This window comes from Coregonus clupeaformis, chromosome 11 (genome assembly GCF_020615455.1).
Source record: "Coregonus clupeaformis isolate EN_2021a chromosome 11, ASM2061545v1, whole genome shotgun sequence".
Taxonomy (NCBI): Eukaryota; Metazoa; Chordata; class Actinopteri; order Salmoniformes; family Salmonidae; genus Coregonus; species Coregonus clupeaformis.
Genome location: NC_059202.1, coordinates 38,376,327 through 38,402,019, shown reverse-complemented (window position 1 = coordinate 38,402,019; position 25,693 = coordinate 38,376,327). Strand labels below are relative to the sequence as shown.

At 43.6% G+C, this 25,693-nt stretch overlaps 1 protein-coding gene across 1 annotated transcript in view; it reads left to right on the top strand.

Moving 5' to 3' along the window:
- Positions 1–25,202, top strand: part of LOC121539567 (cysteine-rich protein 2) — a 56,891-nt gene extending 31,689 nt beyond the window's left edge. Inside the window, exons 2-8 of the mRNA XM_045223594.1 lie at positions 10,625–10,719; positions 17,881–17,938; positions 19,934–20,068; positions 23,824–23,892; positions 24,064–24,158; positions 24,496–24,553; positions 24,810–25,202. Of these exons, the coding sequence (XP_045079529.1) occupies positions 10,625–10,719; positions 17,881–17,938; positions 19,934–20,068; positions 23,824–23,892; positions 24,064–24,158; positions 24,496–24,553; positions 24,810–24,877 (578 nt within the window). The 3' untranslated portion in view covers positions 24,878–25,202. The remainder of the gene's footprint in view (positions 1–10,624; positions 10,720–17,880; positions 17,939–19,933; positions 20,069–23,823; positions 23,893–24,063; positions 24,159–24,495; positions 24,554–24,809) is intronic.
- Positions 25,203–25,693: the final 491 nt, after the last annotated feature.

The following is a 25,693-nucleotide window of genomic DNA, read 5'->3' as shown; positions in this document are numbered from 1 at the left end:
GCTCTAGATGGTGCAGCTGTATAACTTTTTGAGGATCTGAGGACCCATGCCAAATCTTTTCAGTCTCCTTAGGGGGAATAGGTTTTGTCGTGCCCTCTTCATGACTGTCTTGGTGTGCTTGGACCATGTTAGTTTGTTGGTGATGTGGACATCAAGGAATCTGAAGTCCCAGGGTCCTTAGCTTAGTGATGAGCATTGAGGGCACTATGGTGTTGAACGCTGAGCTGTAGTCAGTGAATAGTGTTAGAAATTGCGTAATTCAAATCTGGTATTGGAATAAGAATCAAGAGATCTTCAATCCAAGCTTAATTTATTATATGCAAAATGTATGTATGATAAGTATGAAGGTTCGTATATACGGGTCCGCTGAAATACCACACAGGGCACTCAGAGAAGTAAACCATTGTTTACAGGTACTTTCTCAAATACTCTGACAGAGAGTTCCCACCTCTTCTGTTGGCCAATCAGAGTAAAGGACTGAGTGTGGTTTAGACTTTACTCAGCCAATCCGTTGGCGCACGGGTTAGTCCCACCCCTTGGCGTTCCACCCCTTGGCGCTCCACCGTTCCCAGGCATAAGTTGCTATCATAATAACCTGTGGAGTCAGCACCCAAAAGACACCCCTCCAATCTGTACTCCATGTACCCACGTTCAAGGACGGTTTCACAGACAACAAAGAGAGAGTGTTCGTATCTGTAAGAAATACAAGTCTTATCTGTCCTACCCCTAACGTTCCTTACATGAATCACAGCCTGTTATGTGAAACAATTTATATCAGTATAGTACAAACCTATGCTCCTCATTAATTCATTCCTTCTAAGTTATTCATCACATACAGATCCAATTATGAGAAAAATAGAACCCAACAATCCCCCTTTTGACACCCTCTAGGGTGTCACTCATTAAAATACAATACAAACAAAAATAAACACTTTTATTAATAGACAATTTGATAATAAAAGGCCTTCAGTCCTTCCATCTACACCCAACTTGCAAACGGTTGGCTACCAGTCACCCAGGAACTTCAAACCTTCACATAAGGAAAGACAAACATCCACAATGGTTAGCTTGATTAATAAAGCATAAAACACAAACAGGGAAGTACATTTTGGCCCCCTTTAGACACCCTCTAGAGTGTCACTACACCAAGCCTGGTAGGTCATATCCTTAATTCCTTAGGTCGGAGTCCGGGATTGGGCCGTATCTCACCATCTGTTTGGAAACCACCTTCTCCATCTCCTTTTCTCACCAACCCTCAGACACAGGGAATAAGACAACATCCATAAAGAACAAGTATACCCATAGAAGCTATAACTTCACCAAGAATAGTTACAATAATAGTTTTCCATTTACCAAATATGTTATCAAATCAACCGTTTATGGAGCTATCAATACCAGAGTTCTCAACCAGTTCGTTCGCCAGCGTGGTGAGTCCCTCAAGCGCTTTGGTCACGGACCCATCCGGTGCTGTGTTGTTGGAGATGAAAGTACAGCACATATATCCAAACAGAACACAAACCCCGCCCCGCTCAGCCAAAAGCATATCTAAAGCTATTCTATTCTGCCATGTCATTAAGCTAGTTGCCGCTGTCTGCTCAGCTAATCCCTTTATTGCATCACGAGTGTGGTTTATAAATCTTTTGCTGGTTATATTAAATATAATTTATCCAATCTACATTTTTATTAATTGTTGACCACCAGAAAATACTTGATTCAAACCCAGCTGCGATCTGATTGTGGATCCCATCAATATATATCCTTTCATCAAAGGATCCCGGGAGGAGGTCCTACTTTCTACGTGACAACTCACCAGTCTCTGACACGTTTGATTGTTTGCGTATGTAGGTGAGTTCACAATCAGTTATCACCACACAACCATCAGATGTCAGCACGGGCCTGGTTTTGGTTCCTAAAATCCTCTGGCTGCAACAGAGGAGAGATTAGTCATGGTCTCTTTTAGTTGTGACATTCTCTGTGTGGGAGCAGGAGCTAAGATGCCCTACCCTGTATCCTATCTTATTAGTCCTAGAAAAACAATAAGAATCCCCTGTGACTTCAAACTGAGGCAACCCAGGTCGGGATGACTTTGTTATCGGGGGAAACAGATAGTGCAAGTTACCATAAGACTCTTTCACCACATTCCCAGGTGGCTTGCATGGAGGATAAACCTGACAGAGAGTTAAAGCCTGTCAAGGGGAACGGAGTAGTTGTCAACCTTGGTTTGGCTGTCCTACAGGCATAACAGTCCTCTTTAGACCGTATACTGAATCCATTCCAACCACAGGTTAAAATCTATTTACTCCGTCTCCATCTGTACTACTGCCTTCAGGTCTATAGTTTGCACTGTCTCACTACCTCCCTCAGAGAGGTTTACTCTATAGGGTGCCCCAGTTGAAGAAGATATCTCACTTGTCAGGTCTGTAATCTGTTTTAGCATAATTCAGACTTTCAGACAGTACCTACCCTCATATGGGTCGCACTGCCATTTCTGATAATTCCCTACTTTCACAATACTACACCTGTCCCTAAACTGTGTATGGAGCTTGACATATCCCCCCGCTTGGTATAAGCAACTACATAGTCCCAGGATGTACATGGTGACATACATATGGCGATGTCCTTCCCTAAAGTCCCTAGTATTTCCCCTTTCCCTACGTCTAGCTGTCTCCTATGCCTTTTCAACTTGTGTTAGGTTAACTACCACTTCTGGCTGAAACAGGAGGGTCCGTGTGTGTTAGGAATATGGCCCCCACAATCAGACAGCTACCTACCGTCGGGAGACCTGTGAATCCCCACCCTCGCCCTGAGAACATGTCAGATGCCAGAGGCCAACCCATTGCTTCACCTTCTATCGAACTCACACAGGGATGATCAGACAGGGTAAGGGAATCTTCGTTAAGGAGCCAACCCCCGAGCCCTAGTGGTGATCGGTTCTTTCTCCTAACTCTGTGTTTGTTCGTCAGGTGTAGCTGGGTTTACCTTTTTGCAGTGAGTGACATGCACCCAGATGGATCTCTCAGCTATTCTGCTGGCAAAGGCAGTACTTGGTAGGGCCCTTCCCGCCAGGCCTGCTTCAGTCTCCTGGTTAGATAGAGTGGGTCACCTTCTCCTTTAGTTCACCTGTGGGGCACAATACCTCTGACATACAGGTGTGGTTAATAAACTATCATACATGTTTTTTGTTTTTTTTAAGTATTTTGTCCTCTCCTTCGTATATATTTAATATTTAATCCTACCATCTCCTACCATACCATCCATCCCCCATTTGACACATGATTTGCCCATGTGTCTATTAATTTCACAGTACTATAAATTACCCTCAACATAGTAAAATAAACTATCTTAAAGTCCTCCTCTCATGCCTTTAGAATTTACTAGTGTGGATGATTAATTAACACCAGAAGGTTAAAACAGAGTTCAGAGGCAATTGAAATTATTCAATGAACTGTTCCATCCCATAGTATACTCAACAATACAGATATCCCCAGTCTTAACCCATCAATAATTGTTTGTATCAATCTAATTCCTCATAACTAATTCATTAAACCACTCAAAATTCCTCGAGTATACAATGATTATTTAATTGATTACCCTAACTCTGCTACATGTGATCTCATCTCAAATGATCCATTATCAATTATTTGTTCAACCCCCTAGGAAAATCTTTCTCCCCTTCTATTGTTCCTGTCCCCCCTGTAAATGTCATATTTGAGTTTTTAGCCAATACAATCACGGTTACATCAAATGTTCCCTCATTTAATGGTATTTTCTTCCTAATATAACTTCCCTAAATGAGATTAAATCCCCTGCCTTCCTCTACTTTCCTTATATCATTGCTGGATCAATGATAATAATTGTAATAACTATTTCACATTAAATTGTGTCTTTTTTCTGATAATGTTATAATTGTAGCTTATTCCATCACTTTAGTTTAAAATATAAGTTTATGTAACAAATCCATAACCCACCACAGGCTGGCGCCATTCCCCCATCTGCGATTCTCTCAAAGTAAATACTTTATTTTCTCACAACCAGCCACGTCATCACGCCACGTCATCACCCCCCGTCTAGCCAGCCCTTCCGTCTCAAACACCCTAGTAGCAAAAATAAAACACACTCTCTAACAGCGTTCTGCATTTACCTCTATCATCGGGTTTAAGAACTAACGTAACAACATTAACTATTCTCTATTGCTGTAGTAACGTCTTGTTTGGTTCAGTTTATTTATTACGGAGTGTCCATAATACTATAATAATACATAATCGAATTCCCCTCATGCATACAGATTTCACCTTATGCCATTGAAATGCCAAATAAACCATAATAGTTCAATGGAGCCCCTATTGGCTCTCCCCTACCTATACATTACTTCCATAACCACATTAGTTATGGTCCGATTAGCCATTAAACCTTATCACATGATCAAACAACGTCACAACCTTAAACTCATATGGGGCGGCAGGCAGCTTAGTGATCAATAGCGCCGCGCCAACAACCGAGAGGTCGCCGGTTCCAATCCCCGAGCCGACCAGGCGAAAAATCTGCCGATGTGCCCTCGAGCAAGGCACTCAACCCCAATCGCTCCTGCAAGTCGCTCTGGACAAGAGCGTCTGCCAAATCACCGCAAATGTAAATATTCTCTACTTTCTCACCCATGACGCATGTCTACGCTCGGGTGAGCAAGTTTAGTATATCCCTCGTCAGAAACCCACAGGCACCTCTCAAATAATCACCCCGTGGTGTTCCCAGCCAACTCCCAGTCCTTCCTGGCTCCAAAAGCCACACTTTCGCTCTCTCCAGCCCCTCCCCTCGCAACTCTCTCTCCAGTGTTCGGTGGGAGTAAGCTCTTTTGAAGAGCTGTTTTTCGTTTTAGTGTTCCCAATATTCTGCCGTTATTTAAAGTACTTTAGTCTATTTATTTAAATCAAATCATTCCCACCTAATTAGTTAAAGTTGGTGCATATTTATATTTCAACGATAAACCGAATTATTTCAGTCTAATTGTTTAACCAGTATTTTGCAGGGTCAAACATCAAACGCCACAGTTCAATCATATCAGCTCAAACGTTTCAGTTCAGTCACACTAGTCATTCATCACTTTAGCTTTATGTTCCTAATTGTTATTAACGGGTTATATGGTTTAAGCAACCACAAACCCAACAGTTATCCCCAAATTATACAGTTTGGACAGCCACAGACGTTTTAATTCCCAATTAGTTTTCTATCAAGGTATACAGGTTTATCATTCACACTCTCATGCATACGATAACACTCGCACTGTCTAACTTTTAAAGTACCTCCTATGAGTCTCTGTCATAGCTCGCACTGTCTAATCTATTTTAAAGTACCTCCTATGAGCCTTAGTCATAGCGTCGCACTGTCTAATCTATTTTAAAGTACCTCCTATGAGCCTTAGTCATAGCGTCGCACTGTCTAATCTATTTTAAAGTACCTCCTATGAGCCTCAGTCATAGCGTCGCACTGTCTAATCTATTTTAAAGTACCTCCTATGAGCCTCAGTCATAGCGTCGCACTGTCTAATCTATTTTAAAGTACCTCCTATGAGCCTTAGTCATAGCGTCGCACTGTCTAATCTATTTTAAAGTACCTCCTATGAGCCTTAGTCATAGCTCGCACTCCCATGGGTTTAACCATCACAATTATCAAACATTTGCCTAGTATATTATGAAATCGAAGTAGTATACTGTAATTGTTATTTATAGTACAATAGGGTTCACTTACATCAAACAGGTGTTTCACAAAATTAATTTGGATAAAGCCAATATGCAGAACTTTAGTTATTTAACAATGGGTGTCTGCTTACCTGTGTTTTTAGAAGCCCGGGCACTTTGTGAAACACACAGTTAGACGACAGTGATGTCCAATAGGCTGGGTGAATTCCAGCGAAGTTCCGCTACCAGATCACAGTCGGAGGTCACCAATTGTTAGAAATTGCGTAATTCAAATATGGTATTGGAATAAGAATCAAGAGATCTTCAATCCAAGCTTAATTTATTATATGCAAAATGTATGTATGATAAGTATGAAGGTTCGTATATACGGGTCCGCTGAAATACCACGCAGGGCACTCAGAGAACTAAACCATTGTTTACAGATTCTTTCTCAAATACTCTGACAGAGAGTTCCCACCTCTTCTGTTGGCCAATCAGAGTAAAGGACTGAGTGTGGTTTAGACTTTACTCAGCCAATCCGTTGGCGCACGGGTTAGTCCCACCCCTTGGCGCTCCACCCCTTGGCGCTCCACCGTTCCCAGGCATAAGTTGCTATCATAATAACCTGTGGAGTCAGCACCCAAAAGACACCCCTCCAATTTGTACTCCATGTACCCACGTTCAAGGACGGTTTCACAGACAACAAAGAGAGAGTGTTCGTATCTGTAAGAAATACAAGTCTTATCTGTCCTACCCCTAACGTTCCTTACATGAATCACAGCCTGTTATGTGAAACAATTTATATCAGTATAGTACAAACCTATGGTCCTCATTAATGCATTCCTTCTAAGTTATTCATCACATACAGATCCAATTATGAGAAAAATAGAACCCAACAATAGCATTCTCACATAGGGCCTCCTGTAGCTCAGTTGGTAGAGCATGGCGCTTGCAACGCCAGGGTTGTGGGTTTGATTCCCACGGGGGACCAGTATAAAAAATGTATGCACTCACTAACTGTAAGTCGCTCTGGATAAGAGCGTCTGCTAAATGACTAAAATGTAAATGTGAAATGTGTTCCTCTTGTCCAGTGTGAAAGGGCAGTGTGGAGTGCAATAGAGATTGCATCTTCTGTGGATCTGTTGGAGTGGTATGCAAATTGGAGTGGGTCTAGGGTTCCTGGGATAATGGTGTTGATGTGAACCATGACCAGCCTTTCAAAGCACTTCATGGCAACAGACGTGAGTGCTACGGGTCGGTAGTCATTTAGGCAGGTTACCTTAGTGTTCTTGGAAACAGGGACTATGGTGGTCTGCTTGAAACATGTTGGTATTACAGACTCAGACAGGGAGAGGTTAAAAATGTCAGTGAAGACACTTGCCAGTTGGTCAGCGCATGCTCGAAGTACACGTCCTAGTAATCTGTCAATCTGGCCTTGTGAATGTTGACCTGTTTAAAGGTCTTACTCACATCGGCTACGGAGAGCGTGATCACACAGTCGTCCGGAACAGCTGATGATCTCATGCATGTTTCAGTGTTACTTGCCTCGAAGCGAGAATATAAGTAATTTAGCTCGTCTGGTAGGCTTGTGTCACTGGGCAGCTCGTGGCTGTGCTTACCTTTGTAGTCTGTAATAGTTTTCAAGCCCTGCCACATCCGACGAGCGTCAGAGCCGGTGTAGTATGATTCGATCTTAGTCCTGTATTGATGCTTTGCCTGTTTGATGGTTCGTCGGAGAGCATAGCGGGATTTCTTATAAGCTTCCGGGTTAGAATCCCACTCCTTGAAAGCGGGAGCTCTACCCTTTAGCTCAGTGCGGTTGTTGCCTGTAATCCATGGCTTCTGGTTGGGGTATGTACGTACGGTCACTGTGGGGGCGACCTCATCGATGCACTTATTGATGAATCAGTGACTGATGTGGTGTACTCCTCAATGCCATCGGAAGAATCCCGGAACATATTCCAGTCTGTGCTAGCAAAACAGTCCAGTAGCTTAGCATCTGCTTCATCTGACCACTTTTTTATTGACCGAATCACTGGTGATTCCTGCGTTTATGTTTTTGCTTGTAAGCAGGAATCAGGAGGATAGAATTATGGTCAGATTTGCCAAATGGAGGGTGAGGGAGAGCTTTGTACGCGTCTCTGTGTGTGGAGTAAAGGTGGTCTAGAATTTCTTTCCCTCTGGTTGCACATTTAACATGCTGGTAGAAATGAGGTAAAACGGATTTAAGTTTCCCTGCATTAAAGTCCCCGGCCACTAGGAGCGCCGCCTCTGGATGAGCGTTTTCCTGTTTGCTTATGGCCGTATACAGTTCATTGAGTGCGGTCTTAGTGCCAGCATTGGTTTGTGGTGGTAAATAGACAGCTACGAAGAATATAAATGAAAACTCTCTCGGTAGATAGTGTGGTCTACAGCTTATCATGAGATACTCTACCTCAGGCGAGCAAAACCTAGAGACTTCCTTAGATATCGTGCACCAGCTGTTGTTTACAAATATACACAGACCGCCACCCCTTGTCTTACCAGAGGCTGCTTTTCTATCCTGCCGATGCAGTGTATAACCCACCAGCTGTATGTTATTCATGTCTTCGTTCAGCCACGACTGGGTGAAACATAAGATATGACAGTTTTTTCCTCTGATACTTGGGGCCTTGAATGTGTGCAAGACATCATGAAATCAGCTGATTATCAAGGTGTTATGGAGTGCAATGTTCAACCCAGTGTCCAAAAACGGTCTCTGTCGAAGGTTGTGGGTCTTCCAGCAGGACAACAATCCCAAACACATCAAAAGCACCCTGGAATGGTTCAAGAAGAAACACTGGATAGTTCTGGAGCGGCCAGCGAAGAGTGCAGATCTAAATTACATTCAAAACCTATGGCGAGATCAGAATAATAATAAGAAATAATGCCATTTAGCGGACGCTTTATCCAAAGCGACTTAGTCATGCGTGCATACATTTTACGTATGGGTGGTCCCGGGAATCGAACCCACTACTGTGGCGTTACACGCGCCATGCTCTACCAACTGAGCTACAAAGCACCAAAACTGCAATTAGTGGAGGGTAACCCTCAAACATTGATGAATTAGAGCAGTTTGATGCTGAAAAGTGGCCAACATTCAAGCTCATTGGTGGCTCCAAGAAGCATTTGTTGCCAGTTATCTTGGCCAAAGGGTATGCAACCAAGTACTAGCTCCGGGGTGCCAATACATTTTTGCAATGTTGAAAATCCAATAACAGTATGTTAACCCAACGTTTAAAAATAACAACTTATTTGAGAAGAAATAGGAAATTATTTAAGAAATGTGCAAGGGTGCCAATATTGTATGTTCTCTAGCCATAATGGGAAAGGGTCACACGTGTGTGTGTGTGTGTGTGTGTGTGTGTGTGTGTGTGTGTGTGTGTGTGTGTGTGTGTGTGTGTGTGTGTGTGTGTTCGTGCCTCCAGTCACCCAGGCTGGATAATGTTGTGTGTGGTACCGTATAGGGGGAGTGGTTGGCTGGAGGATAGCCAGGGGATAGACAGCTGGACCATCCTCCTACACTGCAACACACACACACACTATAACTCACACACTCATAACCCAGACACCCCTTTTAACAACCTCTCTCCTCTTACAATAACAACATCCATTTAAACTGAAGAGCTGTTTTATTTGTGCAGTTTATCACCTAACCCTCATACAATGACAGAGGGCTGGCTGGCATAGCCTTCTGTCCCTCTGCACACACACACACACACACACACACACACACACAATGACAGAGGAGTGGCCGGCTGGCATTACAGCTGCTTGATGTCCCTCCTATCCCACTAATACATTCTCTTAGGACACTGTCACTGTTTGGTTAGAAAGCATTGATTTAGAGGCTAATCTGTGATTTGATGGAATTTCCCCTGACCCCTGTCAATATTATCACTGGAGATATGTTCAGGTTAGTCTGTGCTATGTTGTGTTTGTGGGAGGTCCAACTAGTTACTGTCTACATCCTCCTTTTGTTTTAGTGCAGTTGACAGTGAGAAGTGAAACTTGTCTTGGAGAGGAAATTAACTGCCTGGTGGGGAGTCAGTCGCTGAGCAGAGGGGGGTCTGAAACAATCCTTCTTAAACAATCCTGCTCACTCCAGGTGGAGAAGAGAGGGAGGGAGAGGGGGGGTGGGAGGGAGGGGGTGGGAGGAGGGGTAGAAAGGGGGGGGGGTGAGGGAGGTGTACTGTAGGAAGCGGCGACTGGTCTGGCCTGACGTCCGGCTGATTGTGGCCTGCCATGATTAGAGAAGGTGTTTCCTGTAGTGGAGTTAGCTGGTCCTGCAGGCCTCTTCTGGACCATTGTCTGGAGGGAGGGTGAGGGAGGGGGGTATAATTGGAAACTTGGCTATAATTAGGACCACTCATGTCTGGGGAAGTGTCTGGTTTGGTCTGGGAGAGACTGAGACTGGTGAAAGAGGACGGAAACGGGGTCGAGGAGGAGGAGTGGGGTTGGAGGGAGTCGGAGAGGGGGATGAGGGAGGGGTATAGAGAGAGAGGAAGGGGGAGGAGAGGAGGGATATTAAGGGATCTGGGTTAGCTGTTGACACCCTGCTGTCCTGGGCCTCATGCATCTGCTGTCTGTCTGTATGATGATGACATTATTACAGCAGCATCCTGTATAGTGCACTAGCACTCTCAGACAGTATCCTAATGACCCTTCTCTGAGGAGTCAAAAGAGAAATCAGTGGAGCGAGCAGAAAATCATTATACTGTAAAGAAATGACCTCCATTCTCCCTCTAGTGTTGTCTCTAAGGAAATGAAAGTAACAGCCTTCTGAGAGATAAGGAAGTGTAGTCATTGATTTTAATTAAATGCCTCATTATTTAAAGTGTGTTTACACTAATAACATCCTCTCTCTTTCTCTCTCTCTCGCTCTCTCTCTCTCTCATTTTCTCTCTTTCTCTCTCCTCTCTCTCTTTCTCTAGCTGAGAAGGTGTCATCTCTGGGGAAGGACTGGCATAAGTTCTGTCTGAAGTGTGGCCGCTGTAACAAAACCCTGAATGCAGGGGGACATGCTGAGGTGAGTGATAATCAATGATGTCAATATCTTTGGGTCTGTAGGCTCACACGCATAGGACCAGTCCTTATAGGTCCACGGGGTATAACCGATTCGGAAAACCCAATGCAGGCCTCAGTTTTATATTGACTAATTAACACACACACTCACGCTCACACACATTACATCCAGATGGATCAGCAGCTCTCAAAACGACACTGAAACATTACCATCACCGTTCTATAGGCCTAGAGCTTAGCCTACAGCTGTACACTGTAGATGTGCTGCCTGTGTCCTTGCTGAAGGTTAGCTGTAACTTTATGATCTAGCCAGCAGCCCATAGAAATACCAGTACAATATATTATAAAACTGTTCTATTTAAGTCAGTGAGTCAGCCATTCTATTTTCTATTTCCACCATGTCTGTGTTTTATAATGAATACAGTATATCCCCTCCAGTCCTCTCTCATATCTCCTCCACACACTCTTACATCAGTATGAATCAGCACTGGTCCCTGTGCCTGGATCAGAACAGGAAGGAAGGAGAGGTGGACATTTTGCAGGCTTTATCATGACCTAGCAGTCAGCCATTCTATTTCCACCTTGTCTGTACATGAAGACTGAATATCCCCTCCAGTCCTCCCTCATATCGGTTACATCAGTGTGAAACAGCCCTGTCCCTAGATCTGGATCAGAACAAAACAGGAAGGAAAGAAGGATGTGAATTCTGCAGCTTTTTTATGACACAAAAGCTATTTCCCCCCAGACCAGACCCTAGCCAGTCATCAGTAGATACTAGATGCAGTCCTAGCCTGGGTTGTTTCATCTCTCTATTATGATTACATCATATAAATGTTGTTTCTCCATGTCCTCTCCACAATTTCCCTCCAGACCCCAGTAGTAGATAAGCCTGGCCCCAGATCTAGTTGTACTGTATACTGTAAACAGATCTGGGACCAGGCTATAACCAACTCCCAATACAGCACAAACAAATCTGGGACCAGGCTTTAACTAACTCCAATATAGCACAAACAGGTCTGGGGCCAGGCTACTAGTAGATGTTGGCAGTACTGGCCTGGGTTGTTGTTGTCCACCCTCCTCTCCATGGACACACAGCAGATCACACAATTACATGTACGCTAGTCCGTCCTCTCCATTGACAGCACATCCCAAATCCGACCAGCGGCCTTAGGCTAGGCTACATTGCCATGGTGAGAGCCTGGCCGTGGTCAGAAAAGTCTGTACCCCATCATCATGGAAACTGAAGGGATGGTTCAGAGGGGGGGTTAGTAGTGTACTTTAAGACAAGACAAGGAATGTAGTCAGTGTGATATATGCTGTGAGGTGATCCCAGGCCCAGTACAGCAGAGGTCAGGGTCTCTATAAGCAGGAGGACAGGGGGGTAGCGAGGGGGGAGATGGCACCTCTGCCCCCTGGGGCTCCATGGATGGCAGATGGCAGAGCCTTAAGGCGTCCGAATACTTCCCATCCTAAACAGTTTGGAACAGTTTGTGCATTCATTATGACGACATTTTGTAACGTTTTTGTTCGTTTTGGTCTTCGGCAAGGTTTTTTCAGCTGTTTATTACATTTACATTTTCGTCATTTAGCAGACGCTCTTATCCAGAGCGACTTACAAATTGAACTTTTCTGCTGTAGAGACTGACGTCATGTTAATGGCGACAGCAAGGAGAATGATCAGGGACTTGTAGATACAACAGTTCACTGTCCTATTCTATCCATTCTACCCATTTACTGTCCATAATGTCTATACATCCCATTATATATATATATATATATATACAGTTGAAGTCGGAAGTTTACATACACTTAGGTTGGAGTCATTAAAACTCATTTTTCAACCACGCCACACATTTCTTGTTTACAAACTATAGTTTTGGCAAGTTGGTTAGGACATCTACTTTGTGCATGACAAGTAATTTTTCCAACAATTGTTTACAGACAGATTATTTCACTGTATCACAATTCCAGTGGGTCAGAAGTTTACGTACACTAAGTTGACTGTGCCTTTAAACAGCTTGGTAAATTAAAGAAAATGATGTCATGGCTTTAGAAGCTTCTGATAGGCTAATTGACATCATTTAGGTCAATTGGAGGTATACCTGTGGATGTTTTCAAGGCCTACCTTCAAACTCAGTGCCTCTTTGCATACTGTTTACATTAGTTATCTTGTTGTGGTTATTAGTCCCATCCTTCAACTCCATTCAACACCTCCCATCTATCTATTAGCACCATTCATATTGGATTTCTATTTGCCATATATTTTTCAACTGTACTGTAATGTTTTACAAAAGTTCTGAACCCTTCTATTCTCATTGTTTCTACAGATTGTAAATTGAAAATAAACAATTTTGCTAAAAGTATTATTATATTATTGATCGATTGACTATGACTTTTCAGATCACCCAGTAATGCTATCTGCAGGGTTAGCTCCAGGTAAATATTGCAATCCTTTAGCCATTCCTGGACCTGTGTCCAAAAACAAGCTACAAATGGACAGTACCAAAACAAATGATCTAGTGATTCTGTCTCTTCGCAGCAAAATCTGCAGAGCTGGGAAGATTGTATCCCCCATATAAATAACATTATATTGGTAGCAAGAATTTTGTATAATAATTTTAATTGATTAATTCTAAGTTTTGAATCCGGCGTCGTTATATGTATCAGTTCATAAACACTATGCCATGGGGTCGGTACGTCAAATATCTCTTCCCAACTATTTTGCAATCTATATGGGATGGCTGTCAATCTTTTGGTCCTTAAATGAAACTGGTATACTTTTTTATTTATCACAATTTTCTTTAACCAATTATGTTCTTTAATGCAGAGCCGACAGACAAGTTCCTTACTTTTTCCCCCTTCCACTTTTCATTTTTGCGGTAATGCTGCAATTATTTGGTTGTATGTTTGGGTAGAGCAAACATTTCCATATGTTTTTGTTAGCTGCATGTGCGACATAACTCCACCAGTCCTACCTATGAAATCATTTACGAAGATTATACCTTTTTTAAACATTCTTTCAAAAAAGTATGGTTTTTTATCAATTAGTATATTTGAGTTTAACCACAATATTTGTTGCATTATTTGTTCTGTCGTTTCTGGAGGATTAAATAGAAAATTGCAACCAACTTTCTATGGCTTGTTTTAGAAATAGTGATATTTGGGAGATGATTTCCTTTTCAAATAACTGAAAGTGAGAGGTTGTAATCTGAATAAAGGGGAAAAGGCCATTCTTGAACATTGGGTAAGACAATCTTACTAATTTGCTAGAGAACCAGTTCGGATTTAAGTATAACTTTTGAATGACTAAAGCTTTTAGTGATAGGTCTAATGCTTTAATATTTAATAACTTCTGTCCTCCGAATTCATATTCATTAGACCAAACGTCTTAGTTAGATGTAAAATTGCCTCCATAGTACACATTATGCACACAAACACAGGCCAAGCTTTCATCCTGGCTCTATCCAAGGAGGAGGTCATAACTCTGTTACTACACACAAAGAACACTCCAAGATCATGTCTGTACTAATCCCCCTCACCATGGGGCCTGATACAGGTATACAGTTGATAATGGGCCTGCGACTTACCACGCAAAGGCCAAGGGAGCAGGATGAGCGGTGGTGGTGTGTGTGTGTCTCACGAGGAAGGGGGCTTTATGAGATCGGATTCGGGGGTCGGGGAAAGACTAGGGCTGTGACGGTCATGGATTTTGGATGACGGTAATTGGCCAGCCAAATGATCGCGGTCACCGTAATAACCGCTCCGATAGCCCCCCAAAAAAGAAGCACATTTCCTCCACTCCAGACTGCATGTGCTGCCATAGAAATAGAATGAATAGAACGGGTGTCCCCATTCAAGTCAACGATGGCATAATGGGTGGAGTGGCGGCCATTGTGAGTGTACTAATAGGAGCAAAGCAGGAAGTGTACCCATCAACATGTGCTGTGGTTTGTTGATTCAACTCAACTGACATTACAAAAAATACATTACATTGCATGAGCCACATCAGTTAACAATATTTGAATAAACAATCTACATTACCATGGAAATTATTGCATCAGGCAGCCATTGCAAGTGTACCCATGAGTTTACCAGTCAAATTGCCAAGGTTAGAGGTTCCAAGCCTGTTCTATTCATTATATTTCTATGTGTGCTGCTGCAGGGAGGGGGGTGTTACCTAGGCAACTGAAGACTAATAATAATAATAGATTGAACTTACATGGAATTTATCTATACACCCAAAGCTCTTTACAGTGTAAGGGGAAACTCACCACCCTAACCCCACTTACATACTCTTTATTTGTATTTATTTTATTGGCGCTCTTCGGAGGACAAAAGTAACTTTGTTTTACTTTTTCTACAGATTTTGTTACATGTACATGATTCATACACTTCACATACATGGTACTTTTATACACAGTATTACATGATAGGAATACAGTTTGATATACACATGCAGTGAAAACCGGACAAATATAAGCAACACCCCCCCCCATGGGATCTTTAGTGACCACAGAGTTGGGACACCCGTGTAAAGTCCCATCTTCTTCACTTTTATTGAGGAACATTCCATTGTTAGTACTTCAACATTATTAAAATGAAATTAATGTTGTAAAAGTGTATTGCAGTGGTCACCAACCCGTCGATTTCCAAGGCATTCCTAGTTGATTACCAAAAAAAAATAAAAGATAAAGCCTTGCGTTCCTATTTTTATTTATTCAGCAGCCCTAGCACAGACAAGGCAGTCTTCCCATTTTGAACCATTTCATGTGTCTGAAGGCAGAACTCCGCCTGCCCGGCAGGCCCAGAGAGCAAAACAGGTGCACCTATAGGCCTACCGCTGGCCAATCAGATAGCTCAGATCACCGTGTCTGCACAGTTTCCTCACGCCATAGACTGTAAAAAATAAGCCTTGAACGCACAGCAAAGTTGATAATGTGAGATTTCAAAACCATGACTAAAGAGACTCAACGAATTCAGCAAAGAGCTGCTGTTTTTGTGAGCAAGTTCATGTTTAAGTAGTTATTCAGCACTGTCAATACTTTGTTCAACACTTTTATAAGCCATACATTGTGTGTTCTCCCTACTTCCACTCACGCTACAACCAGCACTGCAGTTGCAATGAATTAGTATAGTTTTGATAAGTTTGCGCTGTTATTATAAGCGGCTTGTCTTTTTTAATATCAAGGAATATTTCACTTTCTCTGGTCATAGAAGTAACAACATGAATTGGTGCATGAGGCAGAAATGGATGTGGGAAGTAGGAAAACTGGAAATGAGATTGTATCCTCGATTTGTGTCTGGGAAGTGAGTAGGCTAGGCTCTGGGCTCTGGACTGAGATAGTTAATCCATCTTTAGGGTACTCCTGGTCCTACTGCTGTGAAATATAACCACACACACTGGGCTGGGTAATCCATCTTTCAGGTCCTACTGTAGTGAAATACAACCAGAGCTGTGAGGGGACCAGAGCAGTCTAGTGGACACAATGAAGCCCTGTGTGCTGGCCCTTCCCTCCTGACAAACCCATCAGTGCCTATTAGTCAGAGAGAGCCTAATATTACCAGAACCTTTACTGTATAGGCCCCATAGTACCATAGATGTTACAACCCCTACGGATCTGTCTGTCTGTTTCTTAGCTCCTGTTACAGCGCTACATTTAATTCCTGTCATGGATAATACATTATAAATAGTTGAGAAGAGTTGCTCTGGGTTTCTGAGGGGAATAAGATGCCACGTGTGTGTGTGGAGGGATTGTGTGGGTAAAGCAGTTTGTTCCCACAGTCGGCATTGGCACGTGGCCCTGTGCTGTGGCGATGGTACCATGGCCTCCTTCATCCCCCCCTGCCTGTATCTCAATTCATCCTCTCTCCTCCCCACTGTATTGGAGGAGAATGTCCAAGGTCCCTCCCCTTGGACCTTTTTCTCCAATCCATTTTGTCGAGGCGGCAAGGAGAGAAATCGAGGAATGGAGGAAAGATGAATTAGGAAAGAGCTCTGGATTGGATGTCTTCTCTCTGGCCTACATTTACATTTACGTCATTTAGCAGACGCTCTTATCCAGAGCGACTTACAGTTAAGTGAGTTTATACATTTTCATACAGGCCCCCCGCGGGAATCGAACCCACAACCCTGACGTTGCAAACGCCATGCTCTACCAACTGAGCTACATCCCAGCCGGCCATTCCCTCCCCCCTACCCTGGACGACGCTGGCTAATTGTGCGCCGCCCCATGGGTCTCCCGGTCGCGGCCGGCTACGACAGAGTCTGGATTCGAACCAGGATCTCTAGTGGCACAGCTAGCACTGTGATGCAGTGCCTTACACCACTGCGCCACTCGCCTAGACCCTGATCCGCCTGGCTGACTTAGGCTACATGACCACTGTTACTATTTTGAAGAAGATTCAACTTACTTGGACGTCTCCTCTTCTCTACGACAGTCTGTTATCTGACCCAGGCCCTGATCCCTCTGCTGCCTGTCTGCCTGTCCATGCTGTTACATGACCACCATCATCCCAGCATGCATTAGGAGGGACATAGGGTCCTGACAGACCCATCTCTAAGCATTAGACTGACCTCGGTCATCCTACAAGGCCCATACACGCTCACAACTCTCCTGAATAGGGTTGCAAAAATCTGGTAGAGATCCGGTTGGATCTCCTGGAATCATGAGGGAATAAACAGGGAATCCGGAATCCTCCAACCAGGATTTCTGGAAAACCTGGGAATTTGGGGAAAGTTACCAGCATTTTGCAACCCTAATACTGGGTCATGTTCAGTAAATTTCGAAATGATTTCCACCTACTGAAAAGGACCCTGATGTGAGGTGTTTGATTAATCAACAGTACTGGTCTCCTGTTTTCAACCACAACTGATACCTGGGCTGGAGCATTGTGACACAACTGACAGGGTCCTATGGAAAATAGAGATCAAGCCAGACTCACTTTATATCTCCCTTTCTCTTTCTCAGGAGGCTGTGGTGTTTTTTTCTCTCTCTCCTACACACACGCGTACACAATCCAATAACCTTTTTTTCACAAAGATGCATGAGTCTGGCTAGAAGACGGAAATTGCCAAGCTATGGTTGTCAGTCTTGTGAGCTTTGGGCTTATACATGTTATTTACTCAATGTCAGTCATTCTTCTTCTCTTTATTCCCTGTCTACAGCACGATGGGAAGCCCTTCTGCCACAAACCATGCTATGCTGCCCTCTTTGGACCAAAAGGTGAAGTACATCTTACTATTGTCATTAGGCATACATTAGATCATGGGGGCAATTCCATGGTAACAGAATGATGTCTCAGATTTTTCACTTTAAAATGAATGCCAAACAAAAACCAATGATTGCAACGTTAAACAAACCATACAACTCTATGCGCAAGGACAACGTTTAACATTTTCCACTGAAAACTTTACAAAAACACATATACTTGAAGAAAAGTGCAGATGCAAAGTTTGGTAACAGAATGACGGCACAAACTTTGCATCTGCACTGTTCTTCAAGGGAATGTGTTTTTGTAAAATGTTCAGTGGAAGTTGTTAAAAGTAGTGAATAGAGTTATGGTTAGGGGTATTGAAATCCTACCCTACAAGGTCCGGAGCCTGCTGGTTTTCTGTTATATATATATATATAGATATAGAGAACCAGTCAAAAGTTTGGACACACCTACTCATTCAAGGGTTCTCTTTGTTTTTACTATTTTCTACATTGTAGAATAATAGTGAAGACATCAAAACTATGAAATAACACATATGGAATCATGTAGTAACCAAAAGTGTTAAACAAATCTAAATATATTTTATATTTGAGATTCTTCAAAGTAACCACCCTTTGCCTTGATGACAGCTTTGCACGTTCTTGGCATTCTCTCAACCAGCTTCATGAGGTAGTCACCTGGAATGCATTTCAATTAACAGGTGTGCCTTCTTAAAAGTTAATTTGTGGAATGTCTTTCCTTTTTAATGCGTTTGAGCCAATCAGTTGTGTTGTGACAAGGTAGGGGGGTATACAGAACATAGCCCTATTTGGTAAAAGACAGCTCAAATTAGCAAAGAGAAACAGTCCATCATTACTTTAAGACATGGTCAGTCTATATGGAACATTTCAAGAACTTTGAAAGTTTCTTCAAGTGCAGTCGCAAAAACCATCAAGGGCTATGATGAAACTGGCTCTCATGAGGACCGCCACAGGAATGGAAGACCCAGAGTTACCTCTGCTGCAGAGGATAAGTTCATTAGTTACCAGCCTCAGAAATTGCAGCCCAAATAAATGCTTCACAGAGTTCAAGTAACAGACACCTAAACATCAACTGTTCAGAGGAGACTTTGTATATCAGGCCTTCATGGTCAAATTGCTGCAAAGAAACCACTACTAAAGGACACCAATAAGAAGAAGAGACTTGCTTGGGCCAAGAAACACGAGCAATGGACATTAGACCGGTGGAAAATTGTCCTTTGGTCTGGAGTCCAAATTGGAGATTTTTAGTTCCAACCGCTGTGTCTTTGTGAGACGCAGTGTGGGTGAACGAATGATCTCCGCATGTGTAGTTCCCGCCGTAAAGCATGGAGGAGGTATTATGGTGTGGGGGTGCTTTGTGGGTGACACTGATTTATTCAGAATTCAAGGCACACTTAACCAGCATGGCTACCACAGCATTCTGCAGTGATACACCATCCCATCTGGTTTGGGCTTAGTGGGACTATCATTTGTTTTTCAACAGGACAATGACCCAACACACCTCCACGCTGTGTAAGGGCTATTTTACCAAGGAGGAGAGTGATGGAGTGCTGCATCAGATGACCTGGCCTCCACAATTCCCCGACCTCAACCCAATTGAGATTGTTTGGGATGAGTCGGACGGCAGAGTGAAGGAAAATCAGCCAACAAGTGCTCAGCATATGTGGGAACTCCTTCAAGACTGTTGGAAAAGCATTCCAGGTGAAGCTGGTTGATAGAATGCCAAGAGTGTGCAAAGCTGTCATCAAGGCAAAGGGTGGCTATTTGAAGAATCTCAAATATATTTTGATTTGTTTAACACTTTTGGTTACTATATGATTCCATATGTGTTATTTCATAGTTTGTCTTCTATTATTCTACAATGTAGAAAATAGTCAAAATAAAGAAAAGCCCTTGAATGAGCAGGTGTGTCCAAACGTGACTTGTACTGTATATATCGTTCTGGTCTGAATCTAAACTCTAACCTCTCTCTGCCCTATGTAGGTGTGAACATTGGCGGAGCAGGGTCCTATGTGTACGAAGCCCCCGTCAGCAATAACCTAGCCCCTACTGACGTGAACGCCCCCCCTAAGCCTGCTGAGGAGAAGAAAGTGTTTGCTCCCAGGGCACCTGTCAAAGGTACATGCTATTGTGTGTGCACGTTCTTTCGCGCATGCATGTGTACATGTTGAATGTGTCCACATATATTACGTGATGACATGGGAAAAGTTGTGAAATAGTGAACGTAGCTGCCAAAGGATCTGAGTTTGATAGAAAGGAGTAGCAGACCCACATGGTCTTCCTGCTGACTCAGTGATAAGAGACCTACTGTTACGAACCCCGTGGCGTTTGAAAGTCTAGGGTCGATGGTAAAGAGACCCGTGACATAACTCATGCGAATTAGAATAGTGGAAAGGAACAGTGAGAACAAAATACACAGACAAACGTTGTGTTTGACAGTAGGATTGGTTATTTTAAACTCACGGTAAACGGTTTGGGGAAAGGGTCTGAGCTGGATCCAAGGAATGAAATACATTCAAAAACCCCTAAACTGATCCTGCCTGCCTCAAGAACCACTTAGCTTACTACTAACTATACAAAAATACAGTGGGTGGTCCGCTCAGGTCTAACTAGTGTTTTTAGAGAACGTTTTCCTACAGGTAGTGTATGCCCAAGGGCGACTTCCTAAAAATCCCCTTTTCCTAGGCACAAACATAGGTAAAATAGGGACTAAACAGCAAACAAGACACCCCAGTAATACATACTCACATGGAACAGGACAAAGTGAGATGTATTGGCTATGACTATGTGGTGTATGAAGGAACAAAGGTAGTCTGTCTATCAAAAAGGTCTGTGACAAGAAGTTTGTGTAGCCTAATGTGTAAGAAAGGAAAAAAACAGTCTCCAATGAGAAACACAACTGACTGGGTTTTTAAACCAGGGGATGTGTGATGTGATTGGGTAATGAAAACCCTGATTGGCCACTGATTGGTCCACCTCAGCAGATGAACTGATGACTGACAGGTGGGACACACCAACGACCTCCAAATCAGGAACACGAGGGACACCTGTGATTAGGGCAGAAGGAGAGGAAAAACACATACAGGATGCCTGTATCCGTAACGCTTCCACCCTTAAAAGAGCAAACATACAATGGTTTGCGATTCAAGTACTATAAAGAATACAAAACAAAGTCAAAGAGCAATGGCATCCTCACGGGATAGAAAATAAATCATACGTATCTAAACACGAGACAAAGCATCTGCCATCACATTAGCCAAACCCTTTGTGGCGGATCTCCAAATTATAATTTTGCACAATAAGTGCCCAATGCATAAGGCGTTGGTTCTGGTTGTACATACGGTGGAGAAAAACTAAAGGGTTATGGTCAGTATACACTATCACTGGTAGTGCACTGGAACCAACAGACTTCCCACGGGGGGCCAGTATGAACAATTTATGCACTCACTAATTGTAAGTCGCTCTGGATAAGAGCGTCTGCTGAATGACTAAAATATTTTTTTTTTGAAGTACTGCAGAGTTAACAACAAAGCTAGAGCTTCTTGTTCAATGGTTGAATAGTTAGTATGGATCACGTAATCAGTTTCACTTAGTTTCTTTTTGATTACATAAGGACCAGAGAAACATGCCGACAGTGACGCTCCTGGTACAGGCAACAATACAAGAAATTGGTCACCCGGCTGCAGCGAACAAAAAACTGCCGCTTTGTCATAGTGCCGTTTCATACGTCTCTGTGAGGAAGACAGCGCTTCCTTTGCCAGAGCACAGGCACAATGTAGGCGCTCACGAAAGCGACTAACGTAGTCCAACACATGGTCTTTCGCACACAACTCTTGCGATAAAAACTGACCCTTAAGGACTTTAAGTCCTCTCACCAGTTCAGCTGGGCTGAACCCTAGGGATTCCTGTACCGTCTCACTGACAGCAAACAAAACTAGAGGAACTCCCTCATCCCAATCATGCGCAGATTCCAAACAATATTTACGAAGCTTAGACTTCAGTGTCTGATGCCAACGTTCAAGCGCACCCTGAGTCGCTGGGTGATATGCGCTTGACACACGGTGCGTAATTGACAAGGATTTTAACACCTGTTTGAAAAGCTTAGAAAGGAAATTCGTACCGTGATCAGTTTGTACCACCTTAGGTAACCCAAAAGTTAAGAATTTAATCAAGGCTTTACTCACCACCGGAGCAGTAATCCTACGCAGAGGAATGGCCTCTGGGTATCTGGTGGCCATACACATAACCGTCAACAGAAACTGGTTACCAGATTCTGTCTTCGGTAATGGTCCAACACAATTAACCATCACATGTTGGAATGGTTCACCTATGACAGGTATGGGACAAAGAGGAGTGGGAGGAATAACCTGGTTCGGTTTCCCAGTTACTTGACAGGTGTGGCATGTCCGACAGAACTGAGCCACATCTTGTTTTAAACCGGGCCAAAAGAAATGGCGCAGAACCCGATCATAAGTCTTGGTGACTCCCAGATGTCCGGACCACTGGTGATAATGAGCGAGGGATAACACATTTTGTCGAAAGGCTGTAGGAATCACTATTTGGTAAACAGCATTCCAATCTCCGTAAGATACAACATGGGATGTCCTTTTACGCATGAGGAGATTACCATCAATGAAGTACGCCATGTTTTTCTTCTTTAGCGCCTCTACTGAGACAACACTAGAAAAACATTTAGCCAGGCTAATGTCAACCTTTTGGTTATCAATCAGCTGCTCACGAGTGACTGGTAACTGTATTGCGTCAGCAACAAGTTCCACATACTTCTTCCCTTCCCTGGGCTGTTGGTCAGACCGCACCAGCTTACCAGATGTAGCACACAAGCTATCCTCTGGGTCACACGCTGAACAGAATAGTGTTCGACAAATATATCACGTCACCCATTTGTCGTGCTTGAGCACATGTGACAGCACAAGCGGGGAACACGTGGATAACTCTGTGCCAGCTCCTCGGAGAGAGACTGGTCACTTATCTAATACAGGTATCACCTTTCCTCCGGCAATATCGTTGCCCATTATAAATGTCACACCTTTTACTGGCAACATAGGACCTACGCCAACTCTGAACAATCCACTGACTAACTCAGAGTGTACGTTCACAAAGTGCAATGGCACGAATCCCATTTCAATTCCCTGGACTAACACACCGGAATCACAATATGTATTAATCGGACAATGGCAACGCATCAGATAGTATGAACGACTGCGCCGCACCAGTATCTAAGGATTCTAACCGGACGACCAATCCTACCGTCAAACACAAAATGTTTATTTTAAACTCACGGTAAACGGAAAGGAGCTGGACCCAAGGACTACTACGGAACAAAGGTAGTCTGTTTATCAAAACGGTTTCAGTCTGTGTAGCCTAATGTGTAAGCAAGCACACAACAACAAAAAAAACCTGTCTAACTGGGTTTTTAAAACAGGGGAGGTGTGCTGTGATTGGCTAATGAAAAGCACAAACAGGTGGTGTAATCAGGAGGAGTGTCCACTGATTGGTCCACCTCAGCAATCAGCAGATGAACTGATGACTGACAGGTGGGACACACCAACGACCTCCAATCAGGAACACAAGGGACACCTGTGATTAGGGCAGAAGGAGAGGAAAAACACAAATACACACACAGGATACCTGTATCCGTAACACCTACTATACAAGCCAGGCTCACACCAGGGATGGTCACAGGGGACTTTCTCAAGCTGTTCACACTGCGTTTTCCCACAGTTGCAGGCCAGAGGCCATACTACTGTGTGTGTGTGTGTGTGTGTGTGTGTGTGTGTGTGTGTGTGTGTGTGTGTGTGTGTGTGTGTTATCTGCTGGTGAACTCTCTTTCTGACTCTTCTGTTTCTTTACAGCTTCCAGCATCACCACCTTCTCTGGTGAGGCCAACCTGTGTCCCAGGTGCAACAAGAAGGTCTACTTTGGTAAGTAGCCATCGCACACTACCAGGCTCAGAATTAACTTTGAAGTTAGGTGTTAGATTAGAACCTGACCTGTCGTGCAGTTGCCATGGTGATGTGTGCTCCATTTTAACATTTCCGAGGCACCTGCTGCTGAGGTCATTCATTTATAAGTTACTCTACTGTTTGTGACAGCTGAGAAGGTGACGTCCCTGGGGAAGGACTGGCATCGGCCCTGTCTCCGCTGTGAGAGGTGCAGCAAGACCCTGGCCGCCGGCAGCCACGCAGAGGTAGGAGAGATGAGGGGAGGGAGAAAGAAGGGATGAGGAGTGGAGGGGAAAGAGGCAGGACATTTAAACAGGAAGAGTCCAGCTGCAAAAACACAATCAATGTTCAAGGGAATCCGTCTGAGCAAGGCACAACACAGAATCACTGATCTACAAATCATCTTGCATCCTAAATAACTACTCATTATGTTATCAAGATTAGGGAATCTACACAGCACCTTGCTCAAGCCGGTCTTCTTGAATGCACCTGAATGGCATAAATGCATCATAATTAGGATGTTCTCAATGAATACATGGTATGGTTACACATTTTCATACAGTGTCTTTTGTGTTATAACAGCATAATGGCCAGCCATACTGCCACAAGCCATGCTATGCTTGTCTCTTTGGACCCAAAGGTAGGTGCTTGGTGCTTGACTTCTTTACTCAACCACTAGGTGGTGCTGTTGCCCAACATAGGTATTAGCTATACCTTAACAATAGCCTGTGCTGTGAGTTATAGCTGTTAAAAGAAACTACTCATATTGCTCTTCCTACATAAAAGTGATGCAAAACCACCAACAGAAAATAAGTCATTAGTTCTACTGTAACACATTTTCAGCATTTGATACTGACTTAGATGTCTGTTTGTCTGTGGTGTTCTTGTGTCTCCAGGAGTGAACACTGGTGGTGTGGGCAGCTACATCTATGAGAAGGAGGTCAGCACAGAGGCCCAGCCCTGAGCTACTGCGGTCTGTCCCGTCCCCAGCCTCAACCTGAGCTCTCCAACACTACTACCACAATTCAATACAGTATTATTATCACTAGGCTTTAGCCCCTATAGCTCCTTCTATAAGCAGCCCTGAGAGACCCAAGGCCTCTCTTCCAGCCCCTATAGCTCCTCCCATTTAACCCCTGACCCCAAATATTGCACCACCTGGCCACGCCCACCTCAGCCTCCTAGCACTGCAGCCCTCTAATATACACTACAAGACCAAAAGTATGTGGACACCTGCTCGTCGAACATCTCATTCCAAAATCATAGGCATTCATATGGAGTTGGTCCCCCTTTGCTGCTATAACAGCCTCCACTCTTCTGGGAAGGCTTTCCACTAGATGTTGGAACATTGCTGCAGGGACTTGCTTCCATTCAGCCACAAGAGCGTTAGTGAGGTTGGGCACTGATTTTGGGCGATTGCGCCTGGCTCGCAGTCAGCGTTCCAATTCATCCCAAAGGTGTTAGATGGGGTTGAGGTCAGGGCTCTGTGCAGGCCAGTCAAGTTCTTCTACACCGATCTCGACAAACCATTTCTGAATGGACCTCGCTAGACGTTATCATTGTCATGCTGAAACAGGAAAGAGCCTTCCCCAAACTGTTGCCACAGATTTAGAAGCACAGAATCGTCCAGAGTGTCATTGTATGCTGTAGCGTTAAGATTTCCCTTCACTGGAACTAAGGGGCCTAGCCGAACCATGAAAAACAGCCCTAGACCATTATTCCTCTTCCACCAAACTTTACAGTTGGCACTATGCATTGGGACAGGTAGCGTTCTCCTGGC